This window comes from Centrocercus urophasianus, unplaced genomic scaffold, assembly GCF_019232065.1.
Source record: "Centrocercus urophasianus isolate 14NV4802_14NV808 unplaced genomic scaffold, USGS_Curo_1.0 seq_19, whole genome shotgun sequence".
NCBI classification, from domain to species: domain Eukaryota; kingdom Metazoa; phylum Chordata; class Aves; order Galliformes; family Phasianidae; genus Centrocercus; species Centrocercus urophasianus.
This window is the reverse complement of record NW_024884744.1, coordinates 18535108-18553791: the sequence shown is the minus strand read 5'-3', so window position 1 is coordinate 18553791 and position 18684 is coordinate 18535108. Positions and strand designations below refer to the sequence as shown.

Below are 18684 nucleotides of genomic sequence, written 5' to 3'. Positions count from 1 at the left end.
CCAGCAACACTTGCAAGCCCTAAGCTGCAAGGCAGGTTGCTGGGAACTGCATTGGGACCACATCTTCAGCTCCAAAGCCAACATCAGCCAGAGCCCTTCACGCTGCAGGGCACACTGGTGGTTTGCCTGTGCTGTACTTCAGCACGGAGGCTGTGCTGGCAGTGCACACCACAGCCAACATAAAGCAACCTGGGAATCAGCCACACCTGCAAAGATGTGGTAAGCTTGACATGGCAGCTGCACTGTGGAGGAAGGTGTTTCCCTCCTGCTACTTAGTGAGGTTCAGAGAGGTTTTCCTTGGGTGACAGCTAGCAGGCAGCAAGCAGCAATCTCTGTTGGGAAACCCAGACTTGAGCACGTAATAATCATGTGAGAGCTCTGTGCAGGAGTCACATTAATGTCTGCTGGTGATGCTTGTCTAACCCCCTAGCATTTGAGGCATTTATCAGTTAGCAGCCCTGCAGCTGGAGGTAGCACGCTCACCATCTGAGATGCTTCAGATGCTCTGTGTTCTTCTCAGGGGCAAATAACTGCTTAACCAGGGCTCTGCTGTCACACTGTCCTCCTGCATCTCTGAGGATTTCACCAAATCGCCCACCATTTCATGGAGTGGTAAAACCTTGCTTTAAAAATCAAACGTTATATTCTTTCCAATGTGCACTGAGATGCAAGCAGAAGTTCCACAACATCACTGATTCAGAGAAAACCCTTGGTGTAGGACACACAGAGCTGCTTTGCATAAGATGGAGCCTGACAAAAGCTGGTCTTATCAGATCTTCATACAACCAGCACTGCTGTGAAGCATCTGGCAGCCAGTGAGGCAGAGGCGCAGGACCTACTCTTATGTCTCATGGGTTTCCCAGGGTGTTTGCCCTGAGAAGGAAACACTTAAGCCCTTACTTGCAGCTCCTTGTCACGCACAACCATTTCTTCTTTCGGGTAAGTCTTTCTGCTTTACATCTGCAGACTTTCACTCTCTTCTGGAATGAACAGATTTAACGTTTGTTCAAGCCTTCCTTCCCTGCAGTGAGGATGAGAGCAGCGTGCCTCAATCACTCCCTTTGGGTTTTGTCATGCCTTTGGGATGCAGGACTCAGATGCTGCTCTGTTTTCCTCAGCTCGGAGCAGGAGCAGCAGGTCCAGGAGACTCATTAGAAGAATTTCTGCTCAGGGGTTATGTATACTTAGTGCTGACTGCTTCAATCCCTGCCTATCTCAAAACCGAGTCTGAATCATTTTGCCTGCACAGGCTGGCTTACAGAATTAGTACTGACATTATCACAGGTTGTCCTGGTATCCATGTGTTCTCTTCTGCATGTCATTTCCCCGCTCATTCAACACCTCCTATTTAATTGAGGCTGCCTGCTGTGTCCTATTGGAAGTGCTCCCAGAGATATTTACTCATAAACTGAGTAAACACAAACAGAGCTTGAGACAGATCCATCCCAATTACAGGATGACTGAGAAAGCTAATCCTGTGGACCCAAATTCACATTTATAACAGAATAAATATTTCCTTAAATGACTTTTTTTATAGGAACCACGCAGCTATTGAGAGGTAGGAGGGTCTTACCATTTTTCCCCATTTCAGGTCTCAGACCATCACATGCCATCCACATATCAGGACAATGAATGAATCCAAGAGCTGCAGTCTCACAGACATAGAGGTGAATCCCCACGTTCATCTCACTGAATTTTCTCTATATATCCTCACTTTCTTTTTTGGAGTGATTTTTAATGTCCTCGCCCTGTGGGTGTTCTTCTGCAAAATAAAGAAGTGGACAGAAACCAGGGTGTACGCCATCAACTTGGTCTTTGCCGATTTCTTTGTCATCTGCACCTTGCCTTTCATGGCATATTTGATCTGGAAAAAGTCAGTCCGAAATGAACTCTGCCAGTTTATAGAGGCAATGTACTTCATCAACATGGTAGTGAGCATCTACATCATTTCATTTATCTCCATCGATCGGTACCTGGGCATAAAGCACCCCCTGAAAGCTCGGGCCTTCAGGTCTCCATCCAAAGCTGCTCTTCTCTGTGGGCTCCTGTGGCTCGCTGTCACCATTGCAACCATCTTAAAACTTCAGCAGAGATATGCTGACTCCTGCTTTCAGTACGATGCCAGCACTCCCACCGCTCTGATACTGCTTTCCATGTTCTTCATTTTCACTCTTCCCTTAGCAACCTTGACCTTTTGTTCCATAGAAATCATCAGGAACCTTAGGAGACAGCTGAAGACAAACTCACCGGAGAAGAAGTCAATCCAGAAAGCTCTTTATATCATTTATGCCAATCTGATTGTGTTTCTGTTATGTTTTCTGCCATCCCACCTCCTGCTCATTGCCAGGCTCATAACGAATCACACTGAAACTACCTGTTCCCTGAACTACTTTTTGAAGAACGTCTCCTCCATGACGCGGTGCATTGCCACGTCCAACTGCTGCCTGGACTGTGTCTGCTACTACTTTGTGACCAAGGAGTTCCAGGACGCCATCCTGCTGCCCAAGTCCAGCGCTGCCAGAACAACGCAAACCCATTCTGTGCAGACACACGTTTGCTAAAAAAAGGAGAAACTAAACAAAACGAAACCACAACGAAACCAACACATTCTACCATGTCAAGAGGAGATATGGCTGCGCTGTCATGGGGATAACCATCCCCCTTTCACTCCAAGGAGAGCTTTGTTATGTGTATCATTGTTAAGCTGTAATTTCTACCCTGTGTTTCTGTTAAGCTGATAAAACATTTTACATAGAGGTGCCAAAGTGACTCTGCAATGGCAGTGCGTTAACGTTCCCTTCCCCTCCATGTGTTACTCTTATGGGAAGAAGGGTGGCCCATGTATGTCAGTCATGCTGTTTTATTTCACAACTAAAGTCAACTCAACCTAAAACACAAAAGCCAACAAAAAAGCCTGTACTGTGCTTTATTTCATGGTGTATCTCAGATTGCTTGCATTGAAACAATCTGATGGTGCCAGGCTGGACCCCAAGTTTGCCCTGCTGGCAGCAGTGCAGGCTCAGGGTAGCATCGCACAGCTGGACACAACTGGACTCAGCTGGACTTCCACAGCCTGCCCACACTGTCACCTCCCACATTTCCATGGGTATAAAGCATTTGTGGTATGAGTAAGCAGCTCAGAAAAGCCACTCGGGAGAACAAGGGGGAAGAGAGGGTAGGGGATGATCCCCTGTGTGTTCTTCTTTGCTGCCTAGGAAAGGGCTTTTTTCTTTCTAAATACTGACAAATCTCAGTAACTGCTGCCAAGTGCTGCCCAGGCACTGCCTGAAGAGAGCAGAGCACCAGAAATTGCTGTGAGGGAGCCCTGCTGTGTCCTGAGCCCTCCCTGCCCATTTGCACAATTTCCCCACCTCCTGACACCCACAGAACTCTCCCCTCCATGCCAGTGTCTCCTACCTGTGCCTGGTTGGCCATGATTGCCATTTCTGGTGTGGCTTATCCCATCACATCGATGAGCCACGGTAAAGAAGCATCATGCAGAGGACAAGCAGGACCACCACATCTGCCCTCACCTTCCAAACAAACAAACAAAAAACAACAAAGAGCAACATGCCAGGACCCTTGCTCTGGGCCCACTTTTTCAGGTGCACAAGCACTAATGTGCCCCCTAGGAAAAGCCACTGCTCCTCCCTCTGCTTACTCTGCAACCACACCCAAGGCAGCACGGTATGCTGGGCTCCCACTGGGTCCTTCTGCTGCCAAATGAGCAATTTGCAGCCATTGTGGGTTTTATTTTAGAAAGGGTTTGGTTTCAGACCACTGAAAATATTAAATTTTAATTGCTCGCTCGCGTGCATGGAAGCAGAGGGAGAGCAGGTTGGGTGCAAAAACGAATGGTGGTGAAGCACTGAGCTGATGGAAGAGGAACAACAGAGGGCACCAGAGCCTCAGCCGTTCTGAAGAGGAGGTGGTAAATGAAGCAATTTTGGGGAACAAGAGCTCATTACTGCGCTCCAGCGCTCCTGAGCTGTCAGCAGCAGGCTCCTGGGCAGCTCTGCCCAGTACAGCATCACCCCACTCAGCATCACTCTGCACAGCACCCACACCCCTGGCATCTCCTGAGCAACTGCGACCTGCCCGAGGACCTGACCCGAGGACAGCCCCACAAGAAGCAGGTAAATTTCAATTCTTCTTGCACAGTTGTGTGGCAGTGTGCTCTGTTTCCTGAGCTCCTTCACAAAGCGCTGCCCAGGGCTCCCCACTTGCTAGCAGGGGTACGGAGGTGCCTCAGTCTCTTCCTGCCTTCACTGATGTGCTCTGCTGTTTGGCAGCCACACATGCTAGCTATCCAGGGAGGTCGTCATCCCATGCTGTGGCCATGCACCACTCCTCTCCACGCACCTTCTGTGAGGGGACACCCTGCTCTGGGTACACTGAGGCATGGGACCACGGGATTGCTGTGGGCTCAGCACTCACATGGAGGATTCACAGGGCTCAGCTGCTAGGTGGGACAGTGATTTGCAGGCAGAAAGCAGCACTTCCAGTGCAGGATGGTGACAGCGGGCTGGCAGGGAACAGCTGTAGTGTGGATAGTAGCACTGTGCAGCCAAGGACCTGGGATGCTGGAAGCTCACAGGAGCCAGGACATTGGCTGCATGTCAGCCCTTCCATATAAATTCAATTCTGAAAACTGTATCTCTGTAATACCACCCCAACTCTGGCACTGGGGCAGGTGCTGAGCTTTTTTCTGGCATTGTCAGATCCAGCTTCCAGTTTTGGACACTAAAAATGATCCATGTAGTTCATGCAGTCAGACTGTTTCTCCACAGTTTAGATATTAGGCCTTAAAAGTCACTGACTTATAAGGCAATGTATCTGTAACAGATGACAGGAATCTGATTGTTTTCTTTTCGTGCTTCTCTGTAACTGCAGACCGAGTCTGATTCACCCTCCCTGGTCTTTGCTGCTAGTGGATAGTAGCAGATGCCCTGAACTATTTACAGAAGCATCAGGAGATAGGCTAGAATCTCCAATTTGTGTTTTCTGCACTGGCAACAGTTTGGCTTCCTATGTTGAAGGCTGAGATCAGACAGGCATGTTCATTTTCCCCTCCTAGTGTCAAGCCATACATCTCCAGCAGCCTGAAGGAGGAGTGGCAGTGCCCATGGCATGCACTGTGCTCCAGGAGTAAAGCCACCAGAGCTGTCCCACGACTGGAAGGACCTGAGTCCTGTGTGAGTTCATGGGCATAGCAAGACCCAACAAAGCCATCGGGTGGCTTTGGCAGTAAAGCAAAGGAGGAATGCTGCCCTGCTCTGCTTTGAGCTGTCCTGAAGCAAGAGAGCCAATAGATCTCCAATAGCCACAGAAGTGGAGAGGTAAGGGACTACAAAATCCTGCTTTGGAGACCCTCTGCTGTTACCAAAACTGTGTGAAGGTGGATGTAGGGTGGACAAGCCAGGCCTGCAGTCAGATGAGTTGCTGTCCCACAGTAGTTGCAGGAGGGATTTGCTTCTGTTTTTTTAGCTGCTGTGAAGAGCCACTGAGCCCGTGCAGGTCTGCATCCCCAAAAATGCAACTGCTGTGCACCAGCAGAGCCCCAGGAGAGCTGTGTGCCACCCTGTCCCACCCACAGCCCTGACTCATGCAGTGCAGAGGAGCCGGGAGCCGTGGAGCCACGGCTGAGGGCGCTGCCATGGGACCCGGCCCAGGGGATCCGTCCCCGAGCTTGGTCTGTCACCTGCACCCTTTTCTTACAGAGACTGCCCGCCATGTCGAACTGCACAGAAATCAGCAGTGTGTTGCAGGATCGTGTGATGCTATTTCAGCTGATTGTCTACATCCCAGTCCTCGTTCTGGGGCTCCTGCTGAACACCATCGCCTTCTGGGTCTTCTGCTGCAAACTCAAGAGATGGACTGAGACCCGGGTGTACATGATCAACCTCATGTTTGCAGACTGCTCCCTGCTCTTCACCCTGCCTTTCCTGATATATTTTACCAAGAACAAATATCCCATAGACAAGCTGTGTTTTGCCATTGAGGTGATACATTTTACAAACAGTCCTATGAGCATCTTCATCATCATGCTGATTGCCATCGATCGATACATTGCAATCAAGTTCCCTCTGAAAGCAAGAACTCTTCGATCCCCACTGAAATCAGCCTGTATCTGCGGGTTCCTTTGGATAATGCAAATAGGTTATTCCTACTTGAGCATGGTTTCTAAAAAAAAGAATGAACATTTTTGCTTTCAGAAACATTCTACTGAGCCTGCATATTTAATATCAATCTCCATTTGCTTTTGGTATTTTATTCCCCTATTGATCATAATTTTTTGTTCTGTACAAGTCATCAGATGTCTCAGAAAGAAGATGGCCAGCAGCCACCGTGAGACAAAGCTAATCCAGAAAGCAATCCACGTTATTTCTGTGAATCTGTGTGTGTTCATTTTATGTTTTTCACCAATCTACATTGCATCACTTCTGCGACTCGCAGCGGAGCTAGCTGGAGCTTGTCACCTGCTTTCAAAATTTAGGGTTTCTATTCAGATCCTTTCATGCTTAGCCAATTCCAACTGCTGTCTCGATGCATTCTGCTATTACTTTGCAGCCAAGGAAAGTCAGGAATTTCCCTCTCTGCTCCCCACTTGTATATCATTGAGGTCTAAGATGAACCAAAGCCAAGAGTCACAGCAACCCACAGATCAAGTCACACCATAGAAAAAGGACAGTGCACTATAGACATTAAGACCAAACTGCTGCACAGGTTCTGAGGCAGAGGGAATGGGACCACTTGCAATTGCTCTGGTATGGGCATTTCTGTAGAAAGGGGTTTGATAATAACTTGAATTTTGTCCTGCTGCTCGCACACTTAAATGCAGCTGAGATCATTGCCTTCAATAATTGTATCACAGGTTCAGGTGTCTCCTTGTCAACAGAGAGATCCCCTGGTACAGAGAATAGCTGATAAAGCCATTGTTTTGACCACGCACTTTGCTGTACATATCATGCAGCTTAACATAAGAAACTTAGCACTGTTACAGCAATGTATAAAGCCACTCCTACTACTGTAATTTTTGGTCATTAAAATAAGGGAAAAGCTACTCCAGTACAATGCCTCGCCTAATACATCTGTGTCAAAGGATTTGCCTGTACAGTGGTGGTTTCTTCTCAAGCTGCAAAATCTCAGTGCCTGCAGCTATCAGCAGGATGCTGGCTCACATTCAATCTGACTGGCCCGTAGTTCCACTGATCCTTCCACCTGCTGTTGTGGATGGGCATTGCACTAGGTAACCTCCAGTCAACTGCAATCTCTCCAGTTGGCCAGAACTGCTGGTAAGTTATTGACAGTGGCTTGGTGAGCACTTCTGGCAGCTCATTCTGTACCTTAGTCCACAAATGTCCATCTTTTGACTTGCCTGGGCTGCACTGAGTGAAGAGGAATTGTCTTGAGTTGCATATACATAGGTTGCACCAAAAGTAACATCTCCTATTTATTTTCATGGAAAAAACACCTACGAAGAGCACAGTAACACTATTTGACAGAGCAAATTCTCAGCTACAAAACACTATTTTTCATCACAGTCATCACCATCAGTCATGCACTGTCACCAGCAATGAACAGGAGCCTGAATGCCACATTCCCCAAAGCACCTTCATGGAGAGATCTCCTCCATGTCCAGAGGAGACATGATCAAATTTTGCATTGAGTTGAATGTCTGATTGCAACTCTATACATTTCATTTGAAAATTCACAGGTAATGTATTTATGTCAATTGAAAATAGAATTGTGAATATATCAAAAACTTGAAGGTTTTTTTCAGCAATCTTGAAACCTGTTGTCAAATTCCTGTATCAAAATGGAAAGCACGGTTGCTTATTTTTCTCTATTCTCAGGACTTTGCTTAACCACTGTATTAAAATGCAAACAATTATTTGCTGTCATTTGAGTTAGCACTGCTCTGTGCCCTCCACGTGCTCTGATTGGAGCCCAGACAGTGTTGGTAGGACACATGTTGCTGAGCTATGGGTGCATGCTTGGGGCCAGGTCGTGCCACTTGGAGGGGCAGAGCTGTTGCCATAATGGTGTGGGATTGAGGGCGGCCTCAGGACAGGCTGTGCTGGGCCTCGTGTGAGCTGTGAGCCATGGGCTGGACATACTGCCCTAAGATGATCCCATCTGGCCCCACAGGTCTGTGCGTGCTCAAGTGGTGTAGTCACAAGTCACCTCCCCATGGATTACAAGGACTTCATTCTGCTCCACATCTCTGTGCTCAGCCAGGCTGGCCCTCTTCCCTGCTCACTCATTTTTGACACAAAGGGGCAGCCTGCTCCTGTGCATTCAGGATTTCATTCCAGAAGAATATCTAGCCTTCCTGGACTCCTCTGTCCTTTAGAACTAACTCCAGAGGGACTCTGTCAACCGGGTCCCCAGAATAAACCAAACTATACCCTTTGAAAATCCAAAGATCGTATCTGCCAAAGTCATCCCAGTCTCATGATGGGACTTCCCAAAACCAAAACAAGGTTGCATCACGCAGGGCAGTTCTGAGAAGCTGTCAGCCACGGCTCTACCACAACTTCCACCGAAAGGCCTCGCAAAGCCCACCCACATCAGGCTTCCTCTGAAAACTCTTTGTGGAGTGACCAGGGCTGCATCTACATTGCATGGCACACTGCTGTCTTCTGGGTCCTGACCGTCCTACAGCATGACACAAAACCCTCTATGGTGTTCACTGGAGGAGCAATTCATGAAAATGACAATGTGGTGATACACAAATCTTTGCCAGCACAGGAATCTGGGTGATGACAGCAGGAAGCAGCAGCCACAGCCTTTCAGTAGCTCTGACAAGCAGGGCTGGCATTTTGCTAAGCTTTTTGTAAAATCTAAAGAGGCTCGTAACTGGCACTGTACCTCTCGGTACAGAAAGTAACTGTCCTTTTGCTAGAACGATAGAAGATAGAATGTTAGAAGATAGAATCAGTGGAAAAAGTGTACAAACCACTCTTACTCTATAAGGTGATGTCTGCTAAAGTCAGCATGAGCCCTCTGCTCCAGGCTTTACTGGGAAAGGCCTCCTGATCTCAGGTGTGGGTTCTCTACCCTTTCCTGCCACGTCACGTGTTGCTTTTGCATGTCAGTGAGACTCTGTTAGACCACACACCGCCTTTAAATACATTTTAAAATGTCTTTGAAAACTGCAGTGGTCCACTGCACTTCTGCATTGCTGTCTCTTTACCAAAGAGGGGTTACCAAAGGGGCCAAAGTAGGAGGCGAGGAGAAGATGGGAGGGGCAGGGCTGGGGGAAGAATAGGTGGATGCACACAGGAAATTTGGGCTGGCTCTGATCCCACCATCTGCAGGTCCAGCCAGGGCTGGTTTCATGGCCTCTGCACAACTGATGGCTCTTAGTTCATCCAGACCCTCCTATTCATGGAGTTCTCTGTACAGGAGAGACATGGACCTGTTGGAACACATCCAGAGGACGGCCACAAAACTGATCCAAGGGATGGAACATCTCTCCTATGAGGACAGACTGAGAGAGCTGGGGCTGTTCAGCCTGGAGAGGGGAAGGCTGTGAGGTGACCTGTTAGTGCCCTGCCAGTATCTTAAGGGGAGATACAGGAAAGAAGAGAGCAGACTCTTTAGCAGGGTCTGTGATGATAAAAACAAGGGGAAAGGGTTTCAAGCTTAAAGGGGGGAGATTTAGGTTGCATATAAGGAAAAAGTCTTACAGTAAGGGTGGTGAGACACAGGAACAGGTTGCCCAGAGATATGGTGGATGCCCTGACTCTGGAGACTCTCAAGGCAAGGCCCTTGGGCAAGCTGATGGATGCCCCTTTTAGTGCAGGGGAGTTGGATTAGGTGATCTTTGAAGGTGATCTTTCCCTTCCAACACTGAGGATTCTATGATTCTATGATTTATAGCCACCAATTCTGACATCTGCATCCACTGAGACATGCATCGCATTCAGGATCCCATAGTTTTGCAGGCACTGCGCCTGTTTGTACACACCACACACTGTTTGGAACCAACCCTACCTAAATACCTGTGTCCCCAGCAGATGCACAGAGTGAGGTGCGTGAACACTGCTATTTCAAACAAAAGGTTAATCGCACTAACATTTGAACATCCAAACACAAGCACTGCCCAGCAGTTTCCAAGGGAAGGAGATAGACGAGCTGAACCCTTCAGTGTGCTCAGTGTTGGTGTGGCTGGAGGGTCAAAGCTGGGTTACAGCACAAAGCAGCCTGTGAGTGTGTTATCTGCCACCGTTTGTTCCTGTATGGTTCTGAGGACAGAGAAAAGGGAAGCAGACAGCAGCCAGGCTCGCTCATGACATGGGGCTGATGCAATTAATACTGCTGTTTCACAGGCTTCCCATGCTAAAAATAGCACTGATGTGCTCTGCTCCCAAACCCATAGCTTCGTTTTGATCAACACCTATTGTTGCAATCTCTCCTTTCCCATTAGAAAATCAGAGAAGGAAAGAGACTGCGCAAGAAGCTTGCAGAGCTTGAATGCAGCAGGGCAAGGCAGTGTCCTGCTGCATGTGGGGAAGGGATGCTGGTACCTCCCTCACCTTTGCCCAGGCCCTGTCCTGCTGCCATGTGCCAGGCCTTGCACACCTGAGCTAGCAGAGCTGTACCAGAAGCATGGGTGAGCACCCTGGGGAAGGCTCTGTTTGGCTGTGGATCAGCTTCAAGTCAAGACACCAGGCAGAGCTTATGGAGGAAGGAAAAAGTGATTGTTCAGTACAGAAATAAGTCTTAGAGCTCAGGAAGTGTAAAGATCAAATAGCTCTCAGCAATAAATCAGGGTGATAGGTATTTAAACAGTTAGGAGACATTCTCTCCTTAAACAAAAAAGCTGCTTACACATATGAGTCATGAGCAGAAGGGAGCAAATCACCCAATGCTTCTGTTGAAACAAACAACAAAAGTGACATGGAAATGATGTCATTTAGGGATCAAATAGCTGGGTGTACTAATAGGTCAGCAACTGCTTGTAGGATCTGCAAAGAGGGAGAATGGGAAGCATCAGGAGAAGTATTTAAGCCAAGCTCTATAATAACAATTCGGTAGCAAGGTGTAAAGCTCAGAGGCTGATTTGCAATGCACAGACAGACAATGCACAAATACTCCAGAAGCTACTCTTTGACCTGAAAGCAGGTCTTAAGATCTTAGAAGCAGAAAGTTGGAAGGGTTTGCCCAAGACAGCAACTCAAGGTACCAATAACAGGACCACTGAGCTTGCTGAGCCCCTCACCTGAGCTCTTCCTGCAGGTGGACTTGCAATGGATGGCTATCATGGAGCCCCTGGCCAAGAAGTGCCTGTACCACAGGGCAGATGTGAATTCTGGGGGTCAAAGGGTCACCGTGCCAGGTTTTCTCATTATTACTGCTTGACAAGAACTGTGGAAGAGAAGAGTATTACTGTGATTCAGACTGAAACACGCTTACGAAAAACACAAAACTGTCTGCAAACCTTTGCCTTCAGCACTCCCACAGCTGGGTGAATGGGACCAGGAGTCCACCAAGGCTGCTCCGTCCTGGGGCTCAGCACAGTGAGCAGCAGGCAGCAGAGAGAGGATCTCAGGGACCCTCCAGGACAACATGTTCTCTTCAGGCAGCGCGCACAGCCTGTTGGGCAAGAAAGGTTGATGGATGCCAGCGAGGCATTGAGCGTTGGAAGTGAATTGAAGGAAAAACCCGAAGTCACTCCATCGACAGAGGAACGTCGGCAGGACCACATGGCATATGAATGTTTCATCTCACCACAGGGCTACTACATGGGCTCCTCAGTCAATAGGGGGGGGTGTGAGTCAGCAGCGGCAGCAGCAGAGGAAGCTCTGCCCCGGGGAAATGCATTGAGGAGGGGTGGAGATGCTTCCTTCACCAGCGCTGTTGCTGCCACAGCCACCTTCAAGTGGTCATCGCAGAACACCTCACTGGTCACATGCTGGGAGGGCTCAGCACACTGCACGCTGCACCACGACCGGACTGGAGGAACATTGGACCTCTCGAAGGACAACGAGCGAGCAGGTAATCCATCCTGGTTATTTGTTGGTACGGTTACTGGAGCTCTGTAAGGCATTGCCTTTCTCCATCCATGGCGGGACACCCAAATGGTGGTGGAGAAACTGGGAGAGGGATGGAGCCTGTGCATGTTCAAATCTCAGTTTGATACCAGCCACAGTAGACATGCTGTAGATGCTAAAGGGTAGCCTCTGCCTTTGCTAAACCTCACCACTGTCTATTACAATTTATCCATTTCCCTTATTTCTTCTGGTCTCAAAATGTTCCTTGTGTCCAAAACACAGAGTGGCTGCAGGTACCCACAGTGCACGTTCCCTCACAGCAGGATTGCTTGGTAGAACAATTTTCAAAGCTGGTTGAGAGCTGCAGCTCCCGCAGAGGCTGCTGCACCGCCGTAGAGATGGCTTAGCCAGAATGCTTTGGAGCCCAGAGAATCTGCACACACAGAGCCACGTTTCCTTCACAGGGAAACTCCACAGACATCTCAGACCTCCTGGGGTTTTTGTGGCCATGTCTCACAGGGCAGCACAGAATATGAACCTGTATTAACTCTTCCAAAGCAGGAAGGCAAGAAGCAGCGTGGCCCTTTGGGTGAAAAAACACCCACCAGATCATGTTCAGCTCACCACTGTATTTCACATGGTGGCTGATCGCATCTCTTGCCATGCCTTTTTTTTCTTGCACTTTGGCAGATTGCTCTGTTACATCAGAGGTTAAGACCAACTTTCACAGTCCTCGAAAGACAGCGTGCAGCCCACAGACCTATCTCTGATTCTGGCCGCAGACAACAAAATGTTATGACTAAATATAGGATTCAGTGGCAGCTAAAATAATGAGAGATAGATGAATAACGGCTCTTTGCACTAATAAGAAGTGATGACAGCACAGGATCGAAGAAGAGGACAGCTGTCTCTTTGCAGCACGTCTCCCAGAGCATTCTGAGCAGTGAGAATGCTGGCTGGCTTCTTGTGAGCACCACTATGATGGGAGGGATGAGACCCAAGTTTAGACATCCCTTTCCCATTGCCAAATGAGCTGTAACAGTTCACATAACTCCCAGCTGCAGGATACATGCTTCTGGCTCATCTGAGTCTGGCCCAAAACAGAAGCACAATCGTTTTCCAGCCTTGCCCTCTGCTAGCCATTTGCCTTGTGTGGGATGCAGTGAGAGCTGCTTTTCGCCCCTCCACAACTGACCAGGCTCTGTAGACAGTTCTGCTCTGCAGTATCATCTGCTCCGTCTCATTTTCACTGCTGTAAATCTCGGAGGACCATGAAGTACTATCTGAATTAATCACCGATTCAGTCATAGTCTAGCTTCTGAAAAATATAATCTGCTTTTCCAGGAACTGTGCCTCTTAATATCTCCAAGATGAACCAGAGCGGCTGCAATATCACAGCTGACGAAAACTTTCCACTTGTCCAGCTGTGTGTTTACATCCCAGTGTTGCTGCTGGGCGTTTTGCTGAACGTATTGGCGCTATGGGTGTTCTGCTGCAAGCTCGGCAAGTGGACAGAAACCAGAGTGTACATGGTCAACCTGGCTGCAGCTGACTGCTTGCTGCTCTTTACTTTACCTTTTAAAACATTATCCCAGTTCCAGCAGATGAAGGCAGACAGATGGTGCCTGATTCTGGAAGGCGGCTATTTCATAAACCGCTTAATGAGCATCGGTATCATCACTGTTGTAGCAGCCGACCGGTACGTGGCTATCAAGTATCCCTTGAAAGCCAGAGCACTGCGGTCACCACTGCAGGCAGCTTTTACATCTGGATTTCTTTGGATAGTCATCGTCTGCGTGATTTCCCTCATTAAAACGGTGGAAAACCGAGAGCATGATGAATTTTGCTTTGAGAAATCTTCTGTCAAGCCGTCCGTCATCACGCTGTGTGCTATTATCGGAGGGTTCTTCATACCACTGATCGTCGTGATTTACTGCTCCACACAAGTCATCGCAGAGCTCATGAGAAAGAAAAACGAAAACTGCCACGAGGAAAGGTTAATCAGGAAGGCTGTCTACATCGTGACAGCAAACATGGCTGTGTTCATCGTATGCTTTTTGCCTGTTTACGCTGGGCATCTCCTTCGCTTTCTAATGGACTCCTTCAGCCCCAGCTGCCCTGCAATACAGAAGGTTAACAACTTCGTTCACCTTGCCTCGGTCCTTGCCAACACAAACTGCTGCCTGGATGCTATTTGTTACTACTTTGTAAACAAGGAATTTCAGGAAGCGTCTCCCAAACTCGCGAGGTCCAAATCTGACTCAGGCGAAACAGCTGAAGCTCAGCTCCCAGTAATAACACATCAGTGCCAAATGTAGAGGGCTCTCTTTTTGTGTGAGAGTGATGGATGGACTTTCCGCTGATGGGAAAGATTCAGACATGAAAATCAGCCCTCATTCAGACAACCACAGCAGTCCAGATGCTCACGCAACAATCTAGATCATCACTGACAATTCCCAGCCTTATCCAAATCTGAGTAAGATGGAATCATAGAATCCCCATAAACCTCAGCAAGTACAATCAGTGGGGAAAGTTTTTGCTGTCCATCCCCCTACCTTGGGCCAGTTTTGATGTAGCTGCAGCTGTGGCAAATAAACAGGAATTATTTGAAATTTCAAAAAAGGAAAAAAAATCTCAAAGTGAAACCGTTGCAGAAAAAGTAAGGTGGACGGGTTTATGTCACAAATGTCTTTTCTTAGTAATAAACACCCAGTCCCAGATGCAGATGCTTTAGTCAAGTTTACAGCATTGTTTGCACTGTATGACAGCGATAAAATGGTGATCAGTAGAAATATGGGGTCAGAAGGAGCTGTGATCGTTTGTATAGGGGAGAAAGCTTCACATTGACTGTATCTGAGTCAAACTGCATTAAAAATACTATCCAAAGAGCTGGGGTGGGTGGGAATGACAACTCTGTAAATGGAGTCAGTTCAACATTATAGTGTAAATAATTATCTAAAGAAAGCAGCAACAAATTCTTCCAAAGTTTCCAATCTAAATAAATTTGCATTACTGGCAATGAGCTCTTCCTCTTAACGAGCTAAATGGAAACATCGGAAGATCCGGTGGTGATGGGACCCACTTTGCTCTCTGTCCCTGATGGGGGCAGCTCATGGCCTCTGCTGCCTACACCACGAGCAGGGAGCACGGGCTGCAACACAGACTGGGATCTTCAAAGGCTGAGCACTGCAGGAACCCATGATCCACTTATAAACAGCAAGGGAGGCAAAACAACTAACCAGTCCCCCCGTAACGATGCTCAAACAACAGCATGTGCTCTGAAGTGGGATGTGCAAACCAGCTGCACACCTCCACCCATATCTCCTGAGCCTAGGCTGAGCTTCCAGCTGCCTGTAGGCTGAGCCCTGCTGCTGCCTTCCCATCCCACATCCAGCTCAGCTTTGACTCCTCCTGCTCAAGAAAAGTGGCAAAAGGAAGAAACCCCTCGTGGAGAGACCTTGCTGCAGGCAACCACTGGGCAGAGCCCTCCGTTCACCTGGGCAGGATGGGAGCAAAGGCTGGGCAGCCTCTGGGTACTGCAGCTTCTCACTGCACTTGCCAGAGATTCAGACAGCAATGGGGAAAGCTGTTCAATCATCATGAAAATCTGCAAGCAACATCCAGCCTTTGTTCACAGCACAGTGAAGAGTGCGATGACAAGAGGTTCTGATGACAAAGTGCACCTTTGAAGGAGGCTGGTTTCTCCCTGCTTCTGCTCCCTCCTTTTCTCAGCAAACATCAAAGCACTGTGTGCACAGATAGGTATCTCCTCCCCCCCCCAGCTCGAGGTGCAGTGAGGCCCTAGCCCTGTGTGCTGACAGGTCTCCTGCACTGCTGCACTGACATATGCGCAGAATACTTCTGTGAGTTCAGTTTGATGGGTTTATCCCTAATAAAAATTAACAGATTTTCAAGATTCACTCCTCCGTGTGGGATTTGTGTGCTGAGGGAGCAGGTTTGGAAGAATAGCAGATTGCCAGTGTTTTCTCTGCACCTGCAGTCTCACTGACACAAGTGCGAGCTGTTCAGAGGTGAAAGCACTGAACAAACCAAACAGTTATTTTAGATGCAGCAGGAAAAAAAATACTGCTCCTCGGCTAACCACTAATTAAATGGGTGGAGGAGACACAAAGCTGACTACAAAGTATTTTCAGCAGATTCTGCTCAGCCGTCTCGCTCTAAGTAACACCCCTTCCTCCAGCAGCTGCTTGCACAAAATATGCACCACGAACACTTGTCCAGATGGCCAAACTCTAACCACAGAGCCTCAAATCAAGGTGTGAGGTGCACACAGTGGGAAGGCCTCAGATGCTCACTGGGGCTGCGGATGAGACAGTCAGGCTGTGCTGGAGTGGGGTGGTGCTGTCCCTCTCAAACAGGCCCCAAATCTCTGTTCTGAACTGTTTGACAGGGGCTATCCAGGGGGACTTGTGGGCAGTCAGGGATTTGGTTGTGCTGGGGCTGAGATATGTGGCACATGCACCAAGTGCACGATGGAGAAACATATTCCATCTCCCCAGCCAGAATACTAGAGTGCTCTGTTCAGCTTGCTCGCCTTTTCCACCTAGAGCTTTTGAGCTTCCTTCCAAACCTGTAACCATCTGGCCAAGCTCTCACGTGCAGAAGGTTTAAGGGATGTATCAAGCAGTGAGGAAGCAGCAGCAATTTCCTATTTTCCAGCACCTCTGGTGAACTCAGTAACCACCAGAAGATGAGGGGAACATGACGGTTTGTTCACAAGATACCAATTCATCCACAGTGGCCTGAAAGAAAGCAATTCTGTACTCAGAAAGTGCTGGCACACTGGAACAGGCTGCCCAAAGAAGCTGTGCCCCAGCCCTGGAGCCTTTGGTTGGATGGGGACCTGGGCAGCCTGATCTGGTGGAGGGCAACCAGCCCAAGGCAGGGGAAATGACTGGGCATTAAGTTCCTTCCAATCCAAATCATTCTATGATTGTATGAGGGCAGCCAGCTCACACTCCACACAAGCACTGAATGGACAGGTTACCAAAATCAAATCACCTGACAGCACACACAGAGCTGCTGCAGCACACCAGAGGTGGCTGCACAAGCTGGTACACAGGCACACCATGGGATAACATCCAAAATAACCTCCAGCTTTCATGCTGTCACTCACTGAGGTCTGGTGATGTCTCACACCAATTTTCCTGCCTGGGGCTTTCCATTGTTGTCACACTTTAACTGAACCCTGCTGCCAAGCACAGTTGGGGCAGCTGACTGAAAAATGAGAGTTCAACTGAATGTCAGGTGCAGGGGGAAAGTGCAAAAGCTCTCTCCAAGAGACTATGACACATTTCAGAGATGCCTTCATCAAAGACAGAAAGAGGGCACTGCTGAGGAAGTGAAAATCAGGGTGGCTCACAGTTGTTAGCCCAACTCAGAAGCATTCCTGTGTGCCTCAGTTTCTGAATGAGGGCTCAGAACCATCACTGAGTCACTGCGATGGGAGCAGCTGTCCCACATGGCAGCTCACACACCAGCCAGGAATAGCATCAGTCACCCTGTGCTCCTTGCCCTCCATGAAGGCACTAACAGGCTGTAGCACCTCATCTGCCTGAAATACAGTGCTCTGCCAGCAGCTTTACCAGCTTCAAAGCTCTCATGTCACTTTTCTCTGGCAATTATTTCTACCAGTGTAGACCTCCTGGTCCTCAGTTTTCAAGCCAGCTAGGAGTTTGTTTTAGGTTAGATTGAAGTTTGGCACAGATATCTCAAGCAAGACTCAGTTATCAGCTCAAACAACTTTGTAGGTCTTTTGGCCCTGCGGGTATCACAGCTCAAAGCCACTTGTTAGCCCATAAAAATGGGATCCACCACATCTCCATCAGAAGTCACGTTGCACCAAGCAGGAACGGAAGGACTGGTGGGCCTTTCTCTGGGGCCCCTCAGGGAGTCCCTACTTCATGTCTCCAGCACAGAGACCTGTTTCAGATGGGCAGGACATTAGTATGCACACCCATGTGGATTGCATTGCTCCTTCACATTGCCAGAGCCATTTCACAGCCTGCTTAAGTTTATACTGCTGTCTGTACCAAGGATTATTTGACCATTTCTTCTGAAAACAGCCCTGGGTGATGGAAGGAAGGGAACTGCACAATCTCATCTAGCTTCACAGCAAAGGCAGCAACAGACAGCTGCTCAGCAGCCAGCACAGGCAGGGCAGTACCAGCAGAAGCTGCTAACGGCCAGCAGTGATCTTGGGGCAGGAAAAAAGAGATTCCTCTTCAATCTGCACTGTTACAGTAAGATCAATAATACAAACACAGCTGATGTTCAACGCTCTTCCATTTCTCTCAATGGCAACTGTGTAATTACAGAAGAATTAAGACCTTAATTTTAATCACTGCAGGGCTGCTCCCCTTCAGGTGCTGGCCAATGACCCTATTGAGTGGCACTACCCATGACCTCAGGGGCCTCGTTCCCACCCCCAGCAGCAGGCAAACCCCAGGGACTGGCGGTGCAGCCAGAAGGAGAGCACCTGCTGGACATCTGTGACTTCTCTGGTGGGTGGATGGTGGATGTACTCCCTTTAGGAAGAGCAGATGATACTCTTGGTTGGCAGAGCAGCACATGGTGACCCAAGATCGGGAAACCCAAGGCCAATTTTTCTCCAGTGGCGTATTTCAACACTTCCCTCTTCCTCATAGACATGCACCCCCCT

At 48.5% G+C, this 18684-nt stretch overlaps 3 protein-coding genes across 4 annotated transcripts; all 3 read left to right on the top strand.

Annotated features, from left to right (window-relative positions):
- The first annotated feature begins 214 nt into the window (after positions 1-214).
- LOC122161455 (G-protein coupled receptor 35-like) lies at positions 215-2966 on the top strand. The gene is made up of 3 exons (XM_042820897.1): positions 215-219; positions 907-939; positions 1592-2966. The coding sequence occupies exons 1-3, from the start codon at positions 215-217 to the stop codon at positions 2559-2561; spliced, it is 1008 nt and encodes a 335-aa protein (XP_042676831.1). The 3' UTR covers positions 2562-2966.
- An 860-nt stretch (positions 2967-3826) lies between these two features.
- LOC122161140 (G-protein coupled receptor 35-like) lies at positions 3827-7921 on the top strand. Of its 2 annotated transcripts, XM_042820268.1 has the most exons (3): positions 4050-4136; positions 5078-5339; positions 5721-7921. In XM_042820268.1, exon 3 carries the CDS (start codon positions 5733-5735, stop codon positions 6678-6680), a length of 948 nt encoding a protein of 315 aa, XP_042676202.1. In that variant the 5' UTR covers positions 4050-4136; positions 5078-5339; positions 5721-5732; the 3' UTR covers positions 6681-7921. The 2 variants fall into 2 exon arrangements, with proteins under 2 accessions (XP_042676201.1, XP_042676202.1); XM_042820267.1 differs by lacking the exon at positions 5078-5339 and having other exon boundaries at positions 3827-4136.
- Positions 7922-11846: 3925 nt separating this feature from the next.
- LOC122161141 (G-protein coupled receptor 35-like) lies at positions 11847-15902 on the top strand. Its single transcript, XM_042820269.1, has 2 exons — positions 11847-12006; positions 13347-15902. Exon 2 carries the CDS (start codon positions 13373-13375, stop codon positions 14318-14320), a length of 948 nt encoding a protein of 315 aa, XP_042676203.1. The 5' UTR covers positions 11847-12006; positions 13347-13372; the 3' UTR covers positions 14321-15902.
- The last annotated feature ends 2782 nt before the right edge of the window (positions 15903-18684 follow it).